At 40.6% G+C, this 19685-nt stretch overlaps 1 protein-coding gene across 3 annotated transcripts in view; it reads right to left on the bottom strand.

Annotated features, from left to right (window-relative positions):
- Positions 1-1080: 1080 nt before the first annotated feature.
- Positions 1081-19685, bottom strand: part of REEP3 (receptor accessory protein 3) — a 37042-nt gene continuing 18437 nt past the window's right edge. Inside the window, exons 3-9 of one of the 3 annotated variants that reach the window (XR_003531775.1) lie at positions 18086-18162; positions 17451-17571; positions 16055-16168; positions 8404-8548; positions 5817-5983; positions 3468-5064; positions 1081-3379 (exon numbers count right to left, since the gene is read on the bottom strand). Coding sequence is in view for 2 of the 3 variants with exons in the window: in XM_027668282.1 (XP_027524083.1) it covers positions 5008-5064; positions 5817-5983; positions 8404-8548; positions 16055-16168; positions 17451-17571; positions 18086-18162 (681 nt within the window). In the remaining variant the exon portion in view is untranslated. Of the gene's footprint in view, positions 5065-5816; positions 5984-8403; positions 8549-16054; positions 16169-17450; positions 17572-18085; positions 18163-19685 lie in introns of all 3 variants that reach the window. The other 2 variants (XM_027668282.1, XM_027668283.1) reach the window with 2 other exon arrangements.

Raw genomic sequence — 19685 nt, 5'->3', positions numbered from 1 at the left:
AATCTGTCACTGAACCTTGGCAAAGGTGGGCAGACATAAGACAGGCTCCTGTTCCGTTCCTGAATACAGCTACAGAAAGGACAACAGTAATTTTGGAACTCTACTGATTTTACAAGACCTATTAGGTTTCCCCTCATATTCCAACATCTGTTTTCTCATGTTAGTGTGGAGAACACACAATGCCCAAGGACTCAAAAAAAAGAGCCCCCAAAAACCTGTCCCCGTTGCTGCTGCATCTGCTTCACCTTTAACATTTCGGCCTAAGACATACATACCAGCAGTGTTTTAGAATCATCAGGTAATGATTCCCTGAGTGGGTCTCACCAGCATCGTGTTACACAGCAGGACAGGGTTTCAGCCCACATTCAGGAATGTTCCTGAATGTGGGCTGAACAAATAAAGGAGAAAAGGTCAGCATTGTTTTCTGACATCCACAATTTTTTGCCAGGGGGTTTGTACTGCATGAACTGCTCTAACATCAGGAACTGAATCACTGCAAGGTCCCTTACAGACAGATGAATTTTCATAATTATTTCATATTTATTTCCACTGTCTCTCAAATCTTTCTCCTCAATTAACATTATTAAGCAATTCTTTCCTTTGAGGCAGTAAGTCAGGAGCCATGCAAACAAGGTCCAGAGAACATGGTCACTGAGGTTTTGGACTGGGTTTTGGGAGGGCTGTTAACAGCTTATTTGAGCTGTTTGAGAAGGACACCTTCCTTCTCTGGGTCACCACAGGAACTCTGCCTAGGAAACACAAACTCAAATCAGTTTGCTGTCCAGCAGTTCCCCAGGAAGGTGTATCCTTTGAGACAGGAAACATCTCAATTTGAGTTTACTCTGAACCAAACATCTCACACAGGTAACATTGTACCATTTTCAAGTTGCCTTTCCCAGAGTAAGTTACATTGCAGTGTAAATTTGCTTCAGGTTCCATGGCAGATCCCCAAGGCAGGTCAGTCACCCTTCAAAGAGTTTTAAAAGCCTCTCCAAAGTTCAGATGGGTTGTTTTGGTGCTGGAACCATTATGATAAACAACAGAACACAGATCACATACTGACTGGTTTGTTAATCGTAATTCAGGTAATAAAACATCCATTGCATCCTGCTCAAAGCAGCATTTATTAAACAGAGCATCAAGATAAGTCAATGCATAACAAAGCCTTCCCTCCTACAAATATGTAAACAAGTTGTCAGCAAGTTATTATTACAATATAAAAATTAAAGCTTACATTGCATTTTTTAAAGCTACTAACTTCAGTCCAAATGTAGACAGTCTCTGGTCTATAGCATTTAAAAATACAAGTTCTTGAAAAATGTTAAAGTATTGCCCTTGCACATACACATCTTTGTAGAAAAATACTTAAAAATACCAACTTCCCATTAACAAAAGCAACACCAAAAATAAAACACATTATTATCATGAAGAGAGTTTTAAATGCATCCAGCATTTTCTTCACCATTCTGTTTTATCAAATTATCTTCTGTTCACTTACAATTCATTATAGTTTGTAAAATGTATCTTCGATATTAATCAGTTACTTTCATATACCAAAGAAATTCACAATATTGGCAATTACATTGTAATCAGAGTCTGGCCTAAGCTTACTTGCAGCTGAGGCCATCAATTTAATCCTCATCTCAAACATGGGTATTCGAACATGTACAGTAGGCTCTTGCTCAGAACTCTGAGTCAGTTCACATATATTTTGGAAAGGCTTGAAACCTTGATATGATTTTAACAGAAACACATATTCTCTTTTAAAACACCTTTAACCTGTGTGTAAGTTTTGTTTAACTACATTAGCAGTCCTGTTGGTGGCTGTCAATTCTCAGGAAATACTTTGAGAAAAAGGTTATCCAATTTGACATGAACTACATTTTACAGTCCAAGACCAAACAGAATGCTAAGGTAAACATCAATTTTTAACATTTTTTCCAACAAGTTTACTGACAAGAGCTAGACAGATGACTTCTGTAGTTGCTAAGGCAAGAAAACTTTGAAAATTCTCTGTACACAAAGTTTAAACGATTGTGCAGTATTTCAAACCCAAACTAAATTCAACAAGCAAATTGGGATGAAAGCTAATCATGCCATTGTGCTCTGCTGACATCAACTGACAATGAACAACAAGAAGAAAAAAATTAAGATAATACACAGTGAACCACTTTCAGGATGAATTCAAAGAGCAAAATCAGGCTGTCAAGAAAAGAATTTTACAGCTAGTTATTGGACTGAACAAAACAGCTAGGAAAACACTGGGAGTTTGGTCACTCAAGACAGTATCTGAGAGAACCGAAGTACATTTATATGGAAACAGTAATGAATATGAATAATTCTGCCAGCTTTCCTAGTTCCATGCAAGGTTCAAGAAAGAGTTTATTTAGCCTACTGAGTTAGCAAGTTAAGTCTGCCCCAAGCTACAGCCTCAGGTACACAGAGACACAAAGAGTAACTTCCTGACATGAGTGTGGTAGAGCCTGAAATACTCAGATGATCTCCAGCTTTGGAAGCGTGTTAAAAATGCAATCCCCAAAAGAGGATCTATGTGAACCTGTAACAGGAACTATATTTCTGAAAGAAGGGCTTACCTTGCTCCTTCATGCAGGATTCTGATTTGTAGAAAAAAGTGATCGTTTTATTGCCATGCTTGCTGATAAAAACAAGCATGATGAGTTACAGCAAAACGCAGCAGCAAGTGCTCGAGGAGGATGCTCAGCTGGACAGTAAGCCAGAAATTCCATCCCAGGTTACCAGAATGTCCAGAGAGGGGTGAGATGCAAATGCAAAAGCTTCAGCTTCCTCTAAGGTCTGACATATCTTAACACACACACAGCCTCTCCCTTGCACTCAGGGAAACAGATGAGAAGCACAAACATTCCTGGGGCAGAAGTGACTCCCACACCCTGGGGAGGAGGCTGCCTTTGTGATCACTCCCTCCCCACAGACAGCAGCTCCTTGTAAAAGCTGGATCACAAGGTGCAGTCTTGGCTAGAGGACAGGATTTCTGCTCTCTCACTTGGGAGAGAGCAGCCTTCCTACCGTCTGATACGTGTCTTTGAGTAAAGCAATCCAAACTTTAGATTTTTAATCACATGTGGACAGCTGGGACTTCTCACTACAGCACTGAACTTCCTTGAGTCCATTAAAGCTTGGATCTGTTAAAGCATTGTGCCATCAGCGTGGTGTTTGAGCCCAGCTTTGCACTGGGTTTACAGACCTCCCTCACAGCCAGGGAGCGCTGCAGTGCCACACGGACCAGCTGCACTTGGATCCACACAGTCCCAGCCCCGGCCTGAAGGATGCAGGAGGATACTCCGAGTGCCAGTGTGTACCAGGAGGGCAGTAAGTGCCCACCAGCAGGGAACTCCTGCAGCTTTAAGAAAGGAAAAGAACTGCAGTGGTTCAAGCCTTGGGAACATGTTTAAGAGCACTGCAATGGACTTGCAGCTGACTGTCAATACCTGGGAGAAGGACTGGAGTCAGAGATCCAAGGGTAGGACAAGTCACACGCCATTTTCTCTTCAAGGAAAGCAACACCATCTCTCCCCACGATATGTAATAAAACACTATCTGCAAAAAGTGGGTGGTTTTCTCCCTGAATCCACAGTAGAAATGCAGTCACATGGAAAACTAAAATCAGCCTCATTCTCAGAATTGCAGAAAATAGAACCAAAGAGGACCTAAAGAAGTCATTTTCACAACTCCCTGCCTTGAAGAACATTCCAAATTAATATCTGTGCAGATATCCCATGGGACTCTAGGTTACAGAATGGCTGACTAAATCAACTAGACTTTTAGAAAAAGCTATTTATATGCAAATATTTTAGTAATAACTTTAGCAATAAAAGAAAGTACTACACAGACCATTTTAGGATCCATATATGATATGAAATATACACACATGTTCTAAAATATATATATATATATTCATTCTTAAAGCAATGTAGAGCAAAACCAAACCAGGGCCTGACTCATCTATCACACATGCCTTCACAGTGGCATGACTTCTAACACACAGCTGATGGGCTGAGCAGATCCCTGAGGTCTAGCACTGGAATTGCTACAAGTTTCACTTACCACAATTTTAACCAAAAACTGACTTAAATCACATTACATTTCTCTAGGTAAAAGGAGGAAGACAGACACAAACAAAATAATAATAAAAAAAAAAGCCAAAAAACCCACACACAGACAAAACCCACACGGCCTTGTAATACACAGAAAGGCACCTGATAATATTGTTAGTAGCAATTACCTATAGCATCCTAACTGTACTTAAGCAATAAATTTTAAAAATACAAGAATTGCTGGCATTCAACCTATCAAGTCACTAAAATTACATGTGCAGTTGTAAATTATTAAGAATGTGCAAAACTACACAGTTTTGCATAAAGTGCTATATGTACCCCCAGTTTGCACCTATTAGAATGATATAAATTTATTAAGCTTGGCAACATGATGCAAGATGATGATGTTTAGGATGTATCCTATCTAACCTCACCTTTCCTTTTCCTTTCCCACCATCATCCACTGTCCTTGAAACTGTACATTTAAAAATTACACAAAGGCCTTTTCAGGAATTGTAGCTCAGAAAAGTATTTCAAGTATATCTATCTTTCCTTGTAAACTCGGGGACACTATGGGTTCCATTTTCACACGCTCCAAATACTCACAATTTCCACTAATTCAACTGGAGTTGTAATTATTTCTGTCTGTTCAGTACCTATGGCAAAAGGCTGTTTCCTGTTACTCATTTAACCCCACTTTGAGGAGTGCTGGAATTCATACCATAACTTGTCCAGATTTAAATCTAAACAATAAGCAATTACAGAAGAGCAGAGTAATACTTTATCCCATCACGTGGGCTCACAAAACCAAGTCCTACTGTATCTATCCAAACATACTCGTATGTGAACCATACACAAGTCTGTAACACTTGACACACTGAAATTCAAGTTATCAGAGTACAGCAGTTTGTCTTGCAGGCATTGTGCAATGCACTCAGAAGTAGACAACAGGTCTCTTCTTTACTCTGTATTTCAGGGATCCATATCGTATCTGAGGGGAGAAATGAAATCACAACTTAACAAGGAGTTGAGTCACATCAGGCAGAAATATTATTTACCTCTCCATTAATCCAATTTAGCAAATGTCTTTAAATGTGCTTTGGACACTCCACAGTTTCATTCAGAGAAGCTACCTATGAATGAATAAGATGCAGTTTCAACAGAATTGGACCAGAAGAGTAGGTCTCGAATGTTTCCCTGGAATTACCCATAAACTTTTATGAGACTCCACAGAGCTTTATCCTGAAGTATCTTTAGATTTTGTGGCACATAGAAATATAAAGCACTTCTCTTTGTGGAGCACAAAGAGTCAAAGCAGGCCATATGTCTATGGGAACTAACAAATTCTGAATCTTCTTTAATCTATTGAGCAGCAGATGCTGAAGTGTGTGTGGCATGCAGGTGACAATACCACTCTCTGTAGCCCTTTCAAGGTGAGCAGTTCCTGGAATTTGGGCTTGGTGGTGCCAGAATCAGCATTACAAGCACAGAGTGTACTTCATCTCCTCTCCCTTGTTCCTCTCTCAAGTTCATTTCATTCATGTATTGCCCCTGAACACTCCAAAGTACAAAAGCTCCAAGCTTAGACATTATTGCATGCTTCCTCCTCCATTTAGCATTCTACAACCCAGTTATCATTGATAACTCCTTCAAGATTAAGAATAAAAATAAATTTCTGCACTGTTAAGAACAACAAGGTACACTGGACAACCAAACTCAGCAGTTCACCAGGATCATACTTGCCTCTTTACGGCCTTTAGTTTTCACAGATTTCATGCTCTGAGTTCTTCGAAGGCCTCTCTGAGCAAACATTTCATCCTCTGAATGTGTCCCCTCCATCTCTTCATCTGTTTTATCATCTCCAGCATTTTTTTCCAGTGGTGTTTTGTAACCTTTTAAAAAAATTTTTTATGAAAGTGTTTAATAAGTAGTAGATGTAACTTTTAGATTTCTAAGAAAGCCATGAGTTTCATCTTTAGCACACAGCATTTTCTCTTTTAAACTATACGGTCAGTGTACCAGATATTTCAAAACAGAGAACATGCCAGGAGCTTCTTACTTCTAATTCTGCCATTTGTAAGGAATGGGCCACTTGATTCCATAGGTGTGTAATGCCGTGGTTCCTCATCTGTCAAAACCAAAACCCTAAGTCTGCCTCCATCTTCTGCTTTAAACTGAACTGCAAAAACCCCAGTGGTCATCCTAAAGAGTACTTCAGGTTTTTGGACACAATCCATGTGAGAGGGAAGTTAGACTAGGTAAATCTTTAAAGGTCCTTTTCAGTCCAAACCATTTCATAACTCTGATTAATAGGATCTTTCTTCGTGCTCACATCCCTCTCTGCATATTTAAAACCAAATCTCCTTTCAGCTGAGTAACACGCCAAAGTACTGTTAAGCGTTGTTTACATCCTGTAAAAACAGGACCAAGGTTACTACCCAAAACGCTCACTAGAGGGCACAAACTGCTTAAAAACACTTCTGGAAAAGCTCTTTGGGGTCCAACAGCCCTGAATCCCCATCACAGCCCTGTCACAAAGCCTCCAAATCCAGACTGGTTCCTTCCCCCCACCAAACTCTCCTTCTGTAAGGCCATTCTAGAGCCTACGGGCTGTAACGCTCAGGAACACCTTTTAGACTCCAAACCAAACTTTACTAATGACCAGTATACATTTCATCTTAAGCCAATATTTTGTTTCTGTTTAACTAGATTATTTTCCTCAATTCTCCTTTTTTCCTGAAATTGCAATCACATTCACCTACTCCACAGCTACTTCAGGCAGATTTACCTCTTCTGCCATTCCAGAGGGAACACATCTCTGCTTCCAATAGTTTCAACTCATCTTGTTCAATAATTATGGAAGATTTGAATTGTATCTGTCACTCCATTTCTGACCAGGGATGTTTGCAGTGACACCAATACTTCTTTGTCTCTATTTGTAACACCTTTTTTGATGAATCCCCATCACCTCTGCCCTTTTCACAGCAAGCACACTGACAGCTCAGCCCTCCTAAGAACAACGTCCTACAACTAGGCCTTTCCAACCAATTTGCACAAAACTCCCAGTACAATCGCAAAAAATCAACATCCTGCTAAGCACAACAAAATATTGCTATGCAGCTTCCCTAAATGCATCTGTGGTATGATCTTCTTTTAAAATTCTAATGCTGAAGAAAATTCAAAGATAACATGAGAGGTGTATCCTAGATTTGGGTCCAGGAGCAGAAGCAATTAAGTTCAACCAGCTCATAGAAAGCTTTCTGATATTTGAAATTAAATCTCACAATAAGTGACTATTTATACAGTATAACTTAAGCATTTTTTTTTCTTTAAGTTTGTAGAGCATTTCCAAGATATTTCAGATGGACAACTAATGTTCCCTGACTGAGAAACTGCCCCTACACAAGAGCTGCAGGGACATCATTCCTAATGCAGCCAGGAATTCATCAAGGGCTTTCTCTCCAGCCAGGAGACCTGGTCCATACGCTGCCCTGCATAGGTGGGATGTGCAGTTCAGCTTAGAGCCATTCAGCTGGACATCTATTCCTCAGAAACAACACGGCTATCGTGTGATTCCTGGAATTCCTTGTACCCCACAAGCACCACCCCTCTCAGAAAGGGAAGGATGAGAAGAAATAACAGGCTCAAGTGAAAAGAAAAAGACCAGACCTACTTCTTCCGTGGGAAATAGCAACTCCCTTACATTGTAGCCTCGTCATTTCAAAAGATGCAGCTGCCAGTCTTCCACCTAAACCTTCCTTCAAGCATCACAGGCTCGAGAGCAAAGTGATGATGACAATAACAATACATGTAATATAATAGTACAATAATATCTCTGAACAAAGCCATACACTGGTCCCCACAGCATCTTCTGAGTGTTGATATGACAACTCAATGCCTTCATTACTCCTATCATCCTCAGCAACTTAACATTTTGATCTATCATTACACACCCAGGGAATTGCCATTAATTTTCCCTTTTTATTTATTGAGTTTCCATATATTTTCATGTTTAACTTCTTGTACGCCTGTCACAGAAACACCACTTATGTATTTTTTTACTTCCAATTAAGTTTTACTTTGGCAAGGAATTCTTGTTGCCAGTTGGCAAAGACAGGAGTAATGAGTACAGAATGACTACACTGAGAGTGGCTGGGGAAAAAAAATTCAGGAAGTGTTTCTCAACTGTTGTATTTTGATCACATCTACTCTGTTTCAGTGCAATTGTTTGAGGCCTTATCCATTTAGAGATGGGGTAAATTTATTTCTGCTTTTCCACTTGTGTCTTGGGTCAATTGTTCTTTTAGCTAGAAAAAAACCAGATACATACCTGAAGATTCACTTGTAGAGGCTCTGGTTTTCTTTTTTGCTTCTGGTAAGGTCTGATAGGGCTGTCCCACGGGCTCATCTCCTTGTATAGTTGTCAGGTCATGCATACTGAAACTCCTCAGCTTCTCAGTTATTGCACCCTGGCTCTGAAATACAACAACAGGATCCTTGAAAACACAGCAGAGGTTTAACTTTGCTGCTCAGCTCGAGTTAAGATATTTAAGCCCATGCTTCCTTGCTGCACTACAAAACACAGAACATACACATGCAGTAGATTTACACTTGCTTTAGGTGTTGCTTTTACCCAGGCTTACCTATAGGTTGCTCTTATTTGGCAAAGTTACACATGAACTGGCAGTACCATTACAAATGCCTCATTCCACTCCTTTAACCTGAGCAAATAAGGCTTCCTTGGGGTGAGAGGAAGTGTTTGAAAAGAAACACACAGAGATGTTCCATTCACTTCAAAAATGGCATTTCTCTAGCAGTTCTGGGTAGCAGGACAGAGTTTAAACATTTCCATTTTAAAAAGCATGGATGAAGAGCATTTTCTGCTATTTTATGTTTTTACCATCCAAAAATTTGAATACGCATAAGAAAGGAAAAAAGTGTTAAAAATATGCTCTGTATCATAACTCAAGGAACTGAGAAAGAGGCAGCTGTAGTTGACAGAAACTTCAAATTACAAACACCAGAGGTCCTGCCTGGACTCCAGGCTAGCAGGTCCTCCTACTAGTCCAGCTTTACTGACATAGTACCAACCCAAAATCGAATGCTACATAGGAGAATAGTTGATCACATGTGAACATTAGAATTCCTTCTCCAACTGCCCTTACATCTCTACTATATGGGACATACAGAAAGTTCCCTGTCGGAAAGAAGGGTCATCAAGCAGCATCAGATGTTATTATTAAAGCATTTAAGATTAATTTATTGCATAAGCAACTAAAAGAGCAAGCACACAAGAACAAGGACTCAAAGTCACGTTAAAATAACACTTAATTCTTCCCCTCTGTAGCATGAGGCAAAAATATCACCATTTCAGGGGAAGGTTGACAACCTGTGCATGAATTCCACTTCAAGCAAGCGCTCAAGACTTTGTTTCATTTTTGCAAATGAAGCTTTTAAGTAAAAGCTTTATGTTAGCTAGCAGCAGCAGAAATCTGGATACAATTCCATACACCTTTCTCTGCAACAGCACAAGGCAGTTCTTGCACCACTGGTCACAGCCATTTGTTCCCACTCTGATGACAACAACTGTTTGCAGATGGTAAACCAGCACATTGAATTATTCCACTTTAAAAATAGCCATGTAAAGTGAAGAGACAGTGGAGTTAAACTCCTTAAGCTTGCACAGCTACCAAAGGGTGGGGGTGAAAGTGGCTGAAACCTAATATTCATTTTCTAGTGACTAGTCATTAGTACAGCATATAAAACTAGGACAGTGTGCTACTCAAGTAAGAAGAACCTATTATAATTTTTACACCACTACTCATACATGGACACTGAACAATAACAAAGAAAAGGTTTCTTGTGGGAGAAGTAGAAGCCTTAACTTTTCCAGCTCTTCCTACATACTTGTAGGATGATTCACAATTCTCAAAAACATGGGTACAGCTTGCCTTTGAGTTAAAATGTACTATGGACACTGTACCAGTCTCTGTATAAAAGACTGTAGAAATTCTAAAGTCGATTTTATCCCCCAGAATGGTTTATTTAAGGCAGGTCTCCTAAGATTCCTCCTAAGGAAGGAGAAATCCTACCCTTTCACTACTCCACTTCTTGTGGAGAGAACTGGAGGGAGAACAGCTCACAGTATCTGCTACAACACAGGACTGTTGATCAGTCTGTGTCCACTGCTTGAAGAGAAGCAACAGGACACGAGTTTCAGTCCCTGAGCACCAATGAACACGTAAAGTAGGCCCAGCTGGTTCTCAGCAGAATCCACACAAATTCAGCACAACTCCACTCGCCAAGTGTGAACAGAGTCTGCTATAAAACAGTGACAGAAGCCAGTTTTGGCCAGAAGCAGAAGTGTGGAAAGACACACTTGCATAACAGTTGCCCAGCAAGTTCATTCATCATATGATATACTACCAAAAGACATTTGGAAATTGGATAGGATAATGAAATTAAGCCTATAACAACTACCATGCTAAGGAGAATTCACATTACAAGTCTGTATTTCTTATTCCACTGTAGACAGAGGAGTAGATCCAAGCTGGAAACGTTCAGCCTTATTTTCCAGTGCAGCTTTTGGACAGAAAATTTTGTTTTTCAAAGGGGAAAAAAAGTCAACTGTGTGCCATAAAATAACACTGTGCCCTTAACCAAACTGCATGCTTGAGCTAGAGCTCCTGTGGAGCACTGCCTAGTTCAGGGAGGACCTAAGGAGTCATACAATGGGCCCTTCATTCCAAAAGTACTTGCCAAGATGGAAAGTTTTACTCAAGTTACACACAGCAAACATTAAGAAGTTTGAAAGGATATATACCCAAATAAGAGATGCAGCACACGTGCCCCAGAGTCACAGTGGGAATGGGGCTGCACAAGCACTGCTGTGCAGGACAGTCACCACCACATTGTGTTAATCCTATGCACGTGCTCTCTACAGTGCCCCCAGTCTCCATCCCAGTCCTAAGAAGATCCAGTCTAGCCAAAGGAAGACAAGACTGGTTTCTACTTCACTACACTGCCTAGACTATCTGAAGGACAAATTTCAAGGTGTTTTGTGTGGGTGTGCACATCACTGTGCTCACACTGCATTTAGGACTTAAGAAGATCCTTCCACTCCCAAGCCCAAAAGCAGCAGACAAATTGCTTTCTGCTGAAACAAAGCACTCTGTGAGGATCTGGATTACTATCAGCTCAGGATGAAAGTCTAGCTGAAAAATATTAAATTCCTTCCTACAGCAGGAAATGTGAGATTAAATACCTGCTGCTGCAGGAAATGTGAGAGCAACATTCACATTTAGAGTAATAATGCTTTAAGAGCTTCAATACCTGGATTGAAAGTTCATAGTTATTAGTGACTGCTGGTAAGCAACATGTTTGCCCCAAAAACAGCAGGCAGAGCTGAAGGGGGATCTCTTGTTTCCAGTGCCATGCCATGGACATGGCAACAGCCATCACCTCTCCCCAGACACCCACACCCCAAAGTGCTCCTCAGGAGAAGGTGGCAGAGCAGTCACCCGGCCTGTGCTGGTGGCCCAGTCTGTCAGCAGTTCCTCCCAGTAAGGAATACATACATCAGGCTGCATCAAGCCCAGAGGCTGCCAACTAAATTAGAGCACAAAGGATTGAGACACGCACATTTGCAATCACAGAACAACTTCAGTGCTCAAATTTCTATGTCAGCAAATGTTTTAGACGGAGACTGAAGTCTGTTGCCTTAAACAAAATTCTAGTCTTAAAGAATCATTTTGCTTTATTATTCAACAGCATTTTGTGAAATATATTAAATGCTCTCCAGAGTCCACATTCATTACCAGTGACCAATGTGAAACACTAATTAAAGCTGCAATACAATTCCAATACAATTTTTTTAATAAATATATCCTACTTAAGGGTCTCCTTTCGAGACTACTCAGCCTCTAGCAAGCTATTAGCATTCAGTCTCATCCCCTGCCCCTCATATATGCGGTGCCATTCTCTGTTCTGTTATTGAGCATGTCATTTTATAGTCTATATGCTTAACCCAGGGAAGTTGCTGTAAACAAACACCACACTGTGTCTGCCTCAGGACTCTTTTTGTTGTTTAAATTGGACTTGCAGCCCTCAGTGGCCAGGATCACAGACTAAAGCTGCTTGCCTTCCCTAGACAAGTTCTCAATGGACTCTGTGTCCACAGAGCTGCCTGGAGCTCCGAGGCTGCAGCACCCACATTCCCAGCTGTTCCCTCCCTGATCCGATGGGAGCTGACAGGGAATGACTGCTGTTCCCTCTCAGGTTGGAGAGGGGCTGCTGTCCCGCGAGTGACCTCTGCAGCAGGCCAGGCATCCCAGCAGGGAGGAGGGTGAAAGCAGTGCTGCTGCTCACAGTGCTGCTGGCTCTGTGCCACAGTTGGCTGGGAGACACCTCCTGCCTCTGCCGTGCCCGGAGCGGGAACACCGGGAACTCCCAGCAAGGCCAGGAGACTGATACCCAGCCAGGAAAGAGGCAGCAGATTCAGGGTGGCTAAAAGACATTCAGAAACACAGCCCTCAAAACATATTATCATCACTACCAACTGTAGCACTAAACCTGCATTATATGGGGAAACTGTTGTTTAAACATGTCTTAAAATGGCTTTTGGTCTCTTTGCAAACACATGCTTCTTCTTCCCAGCACCCCCCACGACAAGTGTTATCCATGCAGGAATGTCCTGGGAAGGTGTCCTGAGGTGTTTCCCATTGGCCTTTGTTAACCCCTTCCTGTGATTGGGTGTTCCTGTAAGCCCCTTGAGACTCCTAATTGGTTACTATGTGAATCCTCCTAAACCCTATAAATGTAGCATGCCCCAAAATAAACGCTCTCTTGCCTCCTCTCCACACCCGGTGTCCTGTCTCCATGCCGGCCATGAGGCCACGCACGGGGGGGGGGTAGGGGGGAGCACCTCTCCCCTCCAGGCTCAGGGCCAGAAGAAAACCCTGAAGAAACCCCTGGAGTTCCCTTTCCCCTTACTTCAAGACGTCGGAATGGTTCCTCAGATGGAACTGGAACTAGAACTGGGCCGCCCCACGCCGTGGATGGGGAAAGGGATCCAGAACCAACACCTCACAGATGAACACTCTTTGTGTGAGTTCAGGAAGAGGCACAGAGCAGGTCACAGCTTCATTAGCACCACACAGCTCCTTGGATTGACAAAGAAACCAGTTCTCACTGGTAGCTCAAGAAGTCAGGATTTACGGGTTGGTAAAAATTGAAACCATACAGATAACCAGCACCAAATATAAGATGTATCAGTGGAACTTAGTGTTGTGGAAATAACTACCCCAAATCCATATACTGTTGAGTTGAAAGTGCTGCAACAACTTTTATATCATTAAAGGCATCTTGTTTCCATTTCTTTTACTAATAAAAACTTCCTTTGGTACATAAAAACTCAGCATAGACTATTTCTTTCGTCTCTGAGTCTCCTGATATCAGATTTTACGAAGATTTGTTTTCTGACATGCTAATTTAACACAATTTATTTTGCTAATGTATGCTATTTAGCAGGTTTTGAAGCACTAAATTTTCTGTGAACAGTGGCTAACTAGTGCCAGCTAAAAATATCAGTATGGGAATGTAAGCTATAAGTCACTGTTCCTGCCAATTACATTTTGATTTAACTACAGTGGAGCAGGTTTAAATCTGTGCCAGATTTCAGCAGACTGACCTGGCTGGCTGCTCCAGCCCCCCTAACAGAGCCAACCAGCCTTTTAATGGTAATCCCCTATTCCTTTGACAGCCTTTGGAGAAAGTCACTCTTTCCCACATTTGATCTTGAAAATATTTCAGCAACTTTCCAAGCAATTTTACCATCCTCCCAAAGTCAGCATAAGCAGTTTGCTTGGATACTTCAGTGTTTCTTTTGACATAGGTTTAACCTCACACATATGTTTAAACCTCCCCCTCTCCTAAATTGAGACCTGCTACATCAGAATAAGCATGCATGCTTTAAAAAAAGTAAAAAAAATATAGTGATGAAAGTGCGTCCTCCTTCCCATCAAAATCAATCCCACTAACACAACTCCATTCCTGAAATCCTATAGCATGCTCTGCCAGCTCCTGCTGAAGGGATAATCTTTTCACCTGCTGGAGGCAGCAGTCAACTCTCGGAAAAACAGGGCACAAAAATCAAGAACACATGCATTGTGTCCATTTGCTTTCCTGCAGCAGTCATGCTCAGCCCTCTGGAATGACGAACTCAAGAGGCTTAACGTGCCAAAATAAAGGTTTTTCAGAGACTCTTCTCTTTCATACTGTTTAAAAATCATGTCTATTTTAGGTCTTTGGTATTGTGGTGGTTGTTTTGCCCAATCATCTCATCTGCACTGAACTAATTCTGTACAAATATTCATGAGCATGTTTAACAAGTTTTAACAAACAGAGCAGGCATCTTGCCAGTCACAGCTGAATAGCAATGAAATCCAAACACAGACACTTTGGAAAAAGTTATTCATCATTTCAGAAGAAAGTGGGAAGAGATATTTGTGGTTATTTTACTGTATTTCTGTAACACCATAAGGATTAACAAGGAAATATCCAACTATAGCCAAACACGAGGAACACACACAGAGCATAAGTATCCTTACAGGTGCACATTGTAATAAATTAGGATTTGCTGCTTGGCAAAGAATTTGCATTTTAGCATTTAGCACAGTTCTTAAACTTTTTCCCAGTAGAGCACTTTGAGGTTTGTTTAAAAAGCCTATTTTCACTCTGGATCCTTTCATTCCTTTGGAGGTGCACTCTATTTTATTCTAAATTATTTCATGTCTCAAGGCAATACTAAGAATTTGAATAACAAAAAACACCCCACAGTGATCAAATTTAATCACATTCTCAGTATTTTAAGCTCATTATGACCATATCTGAAAACAAAAAGTGATTATGCTACCACCCACGCGTATCTTTAAAAGGAGAGAAAACAAATAAACAAGATATGCAGGGCTATTTTTCCAAACCTTTTTGAGATAGCATTTGAAAATGTAGTTTTCAGAAATGTCTTTGATTTATAGCACAAGAGGTTCACAAAGCCCAAAAATTTAATTTAAATGCTATCTGTACCTACTCAACTTTGACAGCTAGGGATCTCTACTCTGCTTTCTGTTATCTGCTAACAGAGTTCAGGTTTTCAGGGCTGTTACTGTGAACACAGCAGTTTCATTTTTTCCCAGGAAAAAAATAATCCTGATTGCCTTAAAACTATCATTTAACTTGGACTCACACCTCTTTCTCTCCATACCTTTTTTTTTAGTGTTTTGATTTAAATTACTAGTAGGTAGAATATACATTGTCTGAAGTTATACTCCTTTCAGTGGGACACAAACTGCTTGGAGTCTTAGGTTTAAGTTTGTATTTTGTTTTCCTACACCTAGAACCCTCTGAAATACAACTGAAGGTGGTAAGTTTTGTAGCAAGGTAGTAATCTGGGAACAACGACAGGTTACTTCATGATTTATTGGAAATTACATTACAAAGCAAGTGTATGCTAAACAGCAATAGGCAAGCTTATGCTTAGTGTATTAATTTAATAATTCACTCAACAAGTTGCAAACAAGTTAATTGTGTCAAGAGAACTTTTATCCATGGTAGTAGTGGAGTTACCTCAAGTTGATTGGAGAAAAACAGCAGAAAAGCCAGAAATCCTTTAAACAGTTTGTTTACCAACAAGAAAGCACAGAGACAGAAAAGAAACAATGGTCATCTTTACCAAAAAGCCTGCTCAGAAAACTGCATGGTACCTTTTGAACTAGAGTCAGCTGATCCCCATCATCCAAGAAATAACTACAAGCCACCTTAAACAAATAAAGTATGAGGAGTACAGTGCTACCAGCCTTTAAGTGTGTTCCAGGTTTTCAATACACCTGTAGAATTTATCTTTTTGTTTAGGAATGGCAAATCCTCAGTACAATTACACTGCTCTACATTAAGGTAAAAAGCAAATAATGCAAGCAGAAAGTTACCTTTACAGCTGCTGTCACTGCAGCAGTTGCTGCTAAATTCAACCCTTGCCTTCCAAAATTCACCATGGTCTCATAGCCTCTTTCTTTGGCTTGCACGATGTACTCATCAATCTCCTAAAAGCAAAACACATTTACATTTCAGAAGGTTGTTCATAAGAGAGAAATGTTACCCCACAGTATTATTTATCCATCAGTAAAGGAAGACAAAAGAAGTGTTTAAGAAAATACTTTATGGGATAGTTACTCTTGTCTTTGTATACTGGTGCTTCATTCACTACAAATCTCTCATTTAAAAAGGATTATACCTGGTCAAACAAGAAGAAAAAACAGATCACTTTTGTCTAGTCCAGAAATGTTGCAGCTACACAGCAAGTTCCTTACAGAGAATAAGCTTAACTTGTTGGACAAAAGTTTTTCAAGAAATAACATGAAATCAGAGCTCCTTAGAGAGGTAGAGCCAGCTCACAAAGAACTTCCAAAGCCAGAGCTTTGGCATAGTTAAGTACCAAGGACAATAGCCATGGCATTTATCCCCAGCTGTGATTAAGTGCCTGGAGTTGGAGATCAAGGCTGCAAGGTACTTCCCAACAGCTCACAGGGAAACATCCTTTTAGTTTCCCAAGTTGCAAACAGTTTATAGCTCCAACTTCAGAAGGTCAAGATGGCCTTACTGTTGGTATCAGTGGCCATCACGTCAGCAACCTGCTTTGCCTAATAAAGGTCAAGCCTAGCAATGACCTTCAGGAATGCTGTTCCTGGACTGTGAGGTTTCCCAGGGGCAGTCTTCACACCTCTGCTGATTGCTCTTTCCACACATCCAACCAGGATGCTGAAGAAGAGCTAAGCAGAGCCATGGCCCTGTCAGACTCCGGATAAAGCTAAACGTCCTCCAGCTATTTTCTATTTGGGCATTTACTGTTGCAGACAAGTCTTCCTTTAAACCTCAGTAGAAAGTCGCTCCTCTTATCCTGTCAGTTTGCCCACCAGAATGCCCTTGATGTCAGTCACCTGGTAAGTGTTATTACTGGGTTATGCCAGAACAAATGGCAACACGAACAGCTTTTAGAAAAGCTGCGTTTGTGCTTCTGAACAGAGGACACAGCACATGTTCCTGCAGGAGAGAGTCAAACTGCATCACTTCCACTCAGCTGGGCTCCTCAAAGGGCACCAAGTGGAGCAGGGAACACCAGGCTCTCCGATGTCACCAGAAAGCAGGACATTGTCTGCTCAGGCACAGTCAGTCATGTGCACTCGGCTCTGCCGGTCCAAGTCGTGTTGCCTGCACTGCCTGGCAAACCAGTAACGCAGCTCTGCTTTCACTGCGTGTCCAGCAACAGCATTTCAGCATATGGCATGTCCATATTAGGCACTAAAAGTCTGACAAGTTATTTCTTACCCTTTCTTTAGAAGAAAGCAGCGGGTGGAGAAATTTTCTGTAGATTAAACTTGCCCCTCTGGTATATGGGGAAAGGAGCCAGATAACGAAAGCTATCTTCAGTTCATAGTACAGTGGAAACCTACAGACAAGTTAAAGGTTGCACAAAATCAACAACTGCAGTAAGAAAATGCACAGTAATTAATCATCACAAAGACATCTTTCCCAAAATCACAATTACATATTAGAATACAGGATTCTTCACATACAAGAAGTTACATTAGACAAAAATTAAATGAGTCAGATTCATGGATTTAATTTTTTTAATTGACTATTGTAATTTAAGAAATGAAAACAGTTAATATCCTTGCTTTGCATTACACATTCCTGCAAAGAGAAATTCCAGCCCATCCTTTTAAGAGTTCCATTCCCCTATTCAGTTTCTACAGCCAAGGTGGAAGTATTACAGTCCCCACTTCAAGTGACAGAGCAGCAAACCTCAAACAGATGCTGCTGACCACATGCACTGAGACCTTTGCCTGAAAAAAGGGCTATCAACAAGCACAACTTCTGTACACAAAATGAATCATTACAAATCCAAGAACATCCGAAACAAATACAGTTCCTTCTAGAGTTCATAAACAGCAGGCTCTTACCAAGAGACTGTTAGGTCTGTTATTGTTTCAGTGACTGTGTACAGAGCAAACACAATCCAATACATCATCCAGCGAACCTGAAAATGAAAAAAACACACCATCTCCAGTAGGAATTTTGATTTCACCTTTAGGCAGAACACACTACACACTGTAAAGTCTGTTCAGAGCTGCCAAAGCAAGACATTCAACAGTATCTCAGTCTGCATAAACCAGGTTTCAAGTGAAGTTACAGGAAGGTCCTGGAGGATTTCTGTTCCTAAGTAGAACTGGTGCCAGCTGCACCAAGCTCACTGGTTCACCAGGGTCACCACTCAACTAGGTTGGCTTCACAGAATTGATTCTGTCTCTGCAAAGCTTTAGTGGTAAGGAAAAAAATCACTGCAAAGAGTTGGTAGATTATCCTAAGCACGAAGTTCAATTCCCACTGTAGCTCTACAGGACATTTCATTCTCTTCCCCACTCACCCATGAGTTGATACCACACACCCCAAAGTCAGCATTGGTGAGGCAGCCCTTGCTTTCACCTCACAACACGTGTTATTCAGCCACACATTGCCATTCATTTATCTGTGCCCTGCTTAACACCAAGGCAAGGCAGCAAAAAAGCATTTTCATGTTAATTTAATTCTATTTATATGCTGAGAACCACAAAATTCTTTTTAATAAAGAAGCTCACATGCAAGAATGTTAATGCTTCAGAGGCTTACAGCTGTTCACATCTTTTTGTTTGTTTTAAGGTTTACACTACATATCAGTGCTCTGATATCAGACAACACTCTCAAAATACAGGGTTTAGTTCTGTTTTATAACAGTTCACTAAATCTCTCATTTTTCTTGGGCATTTGTTCAAATTTGGTCATCTAAGCTGATCACATCTTTCAGAGTAAACACTATAGGAGCATTTGTCTTCTCCAAGATATCAGCTGCCCAATTCAATGTATTTCCAAAGTGGGTCAGTGCAAACCAACACTGGTTATTTGTACTAACTGAACATGCACATGTTCTTTACATTCCAGCCCTATCTATGCTACAAAAAAAACCCAAACAAACAAGACAAAAGCAAAACAAAATAAAAACCAAACAAAAACCAAACAAAGCCCAAACCAAACAAAACTGACTCTAACCCACTACAATTACTAGAGACTAGTTTGAGTCCTAAATTCATAGTACCCTCTTTCAAAAGGAGGAATATATATACTTTCCTACAGAGGACATGACTCAGATTTAATTTTCACTTTTAAAACACTCTTTTTTTGAAGTGGACTTAAATAAGTGCTCAAAACCTAATGATACACTGCTGCCTTCTTCAGAGCTGTGCATTATGGTTTAAAACCACTTCCTTTGTCAGGACTTGAGACCCATTTATCTTAAATGCTTTCCTGCATTTCAATTTGAAAAGAAACTCAGTCATGTGATGACATTCTTCACTTCAGTCTCTCAGAGGATTTAGATATTTCAAGCTTGAATAAACTAAGACAAACCTACGCAACAGCTGAAGTCACTGCTGACAGGCCATGTGATGATATTTAGACTGGTGACCCTTCCATGAACCACAGTCAACACCTGAATAAAAATAAAATTAAATCCCACCTTGCCCCATC

Source organism: Corapipo altera, unplaced genomic scaffold (genome assembly GCF_003945725.1).
Source record: "Corapipo altera isolate COAL_440 unplaced genomic scaffold, ASM394572v1 254, whole genome shotgun sequence".
Taxonomy (NCBI): Eukaryota; Metazoa; Chordata; class Aves; order Passeriformes; family Pipridae; genus Corapipo; species Corapipo altera.
Note: the sequence above shows the minus strand (reverse complement) of the source record. Positions and strands in the feature narration are given on the sequence as shown.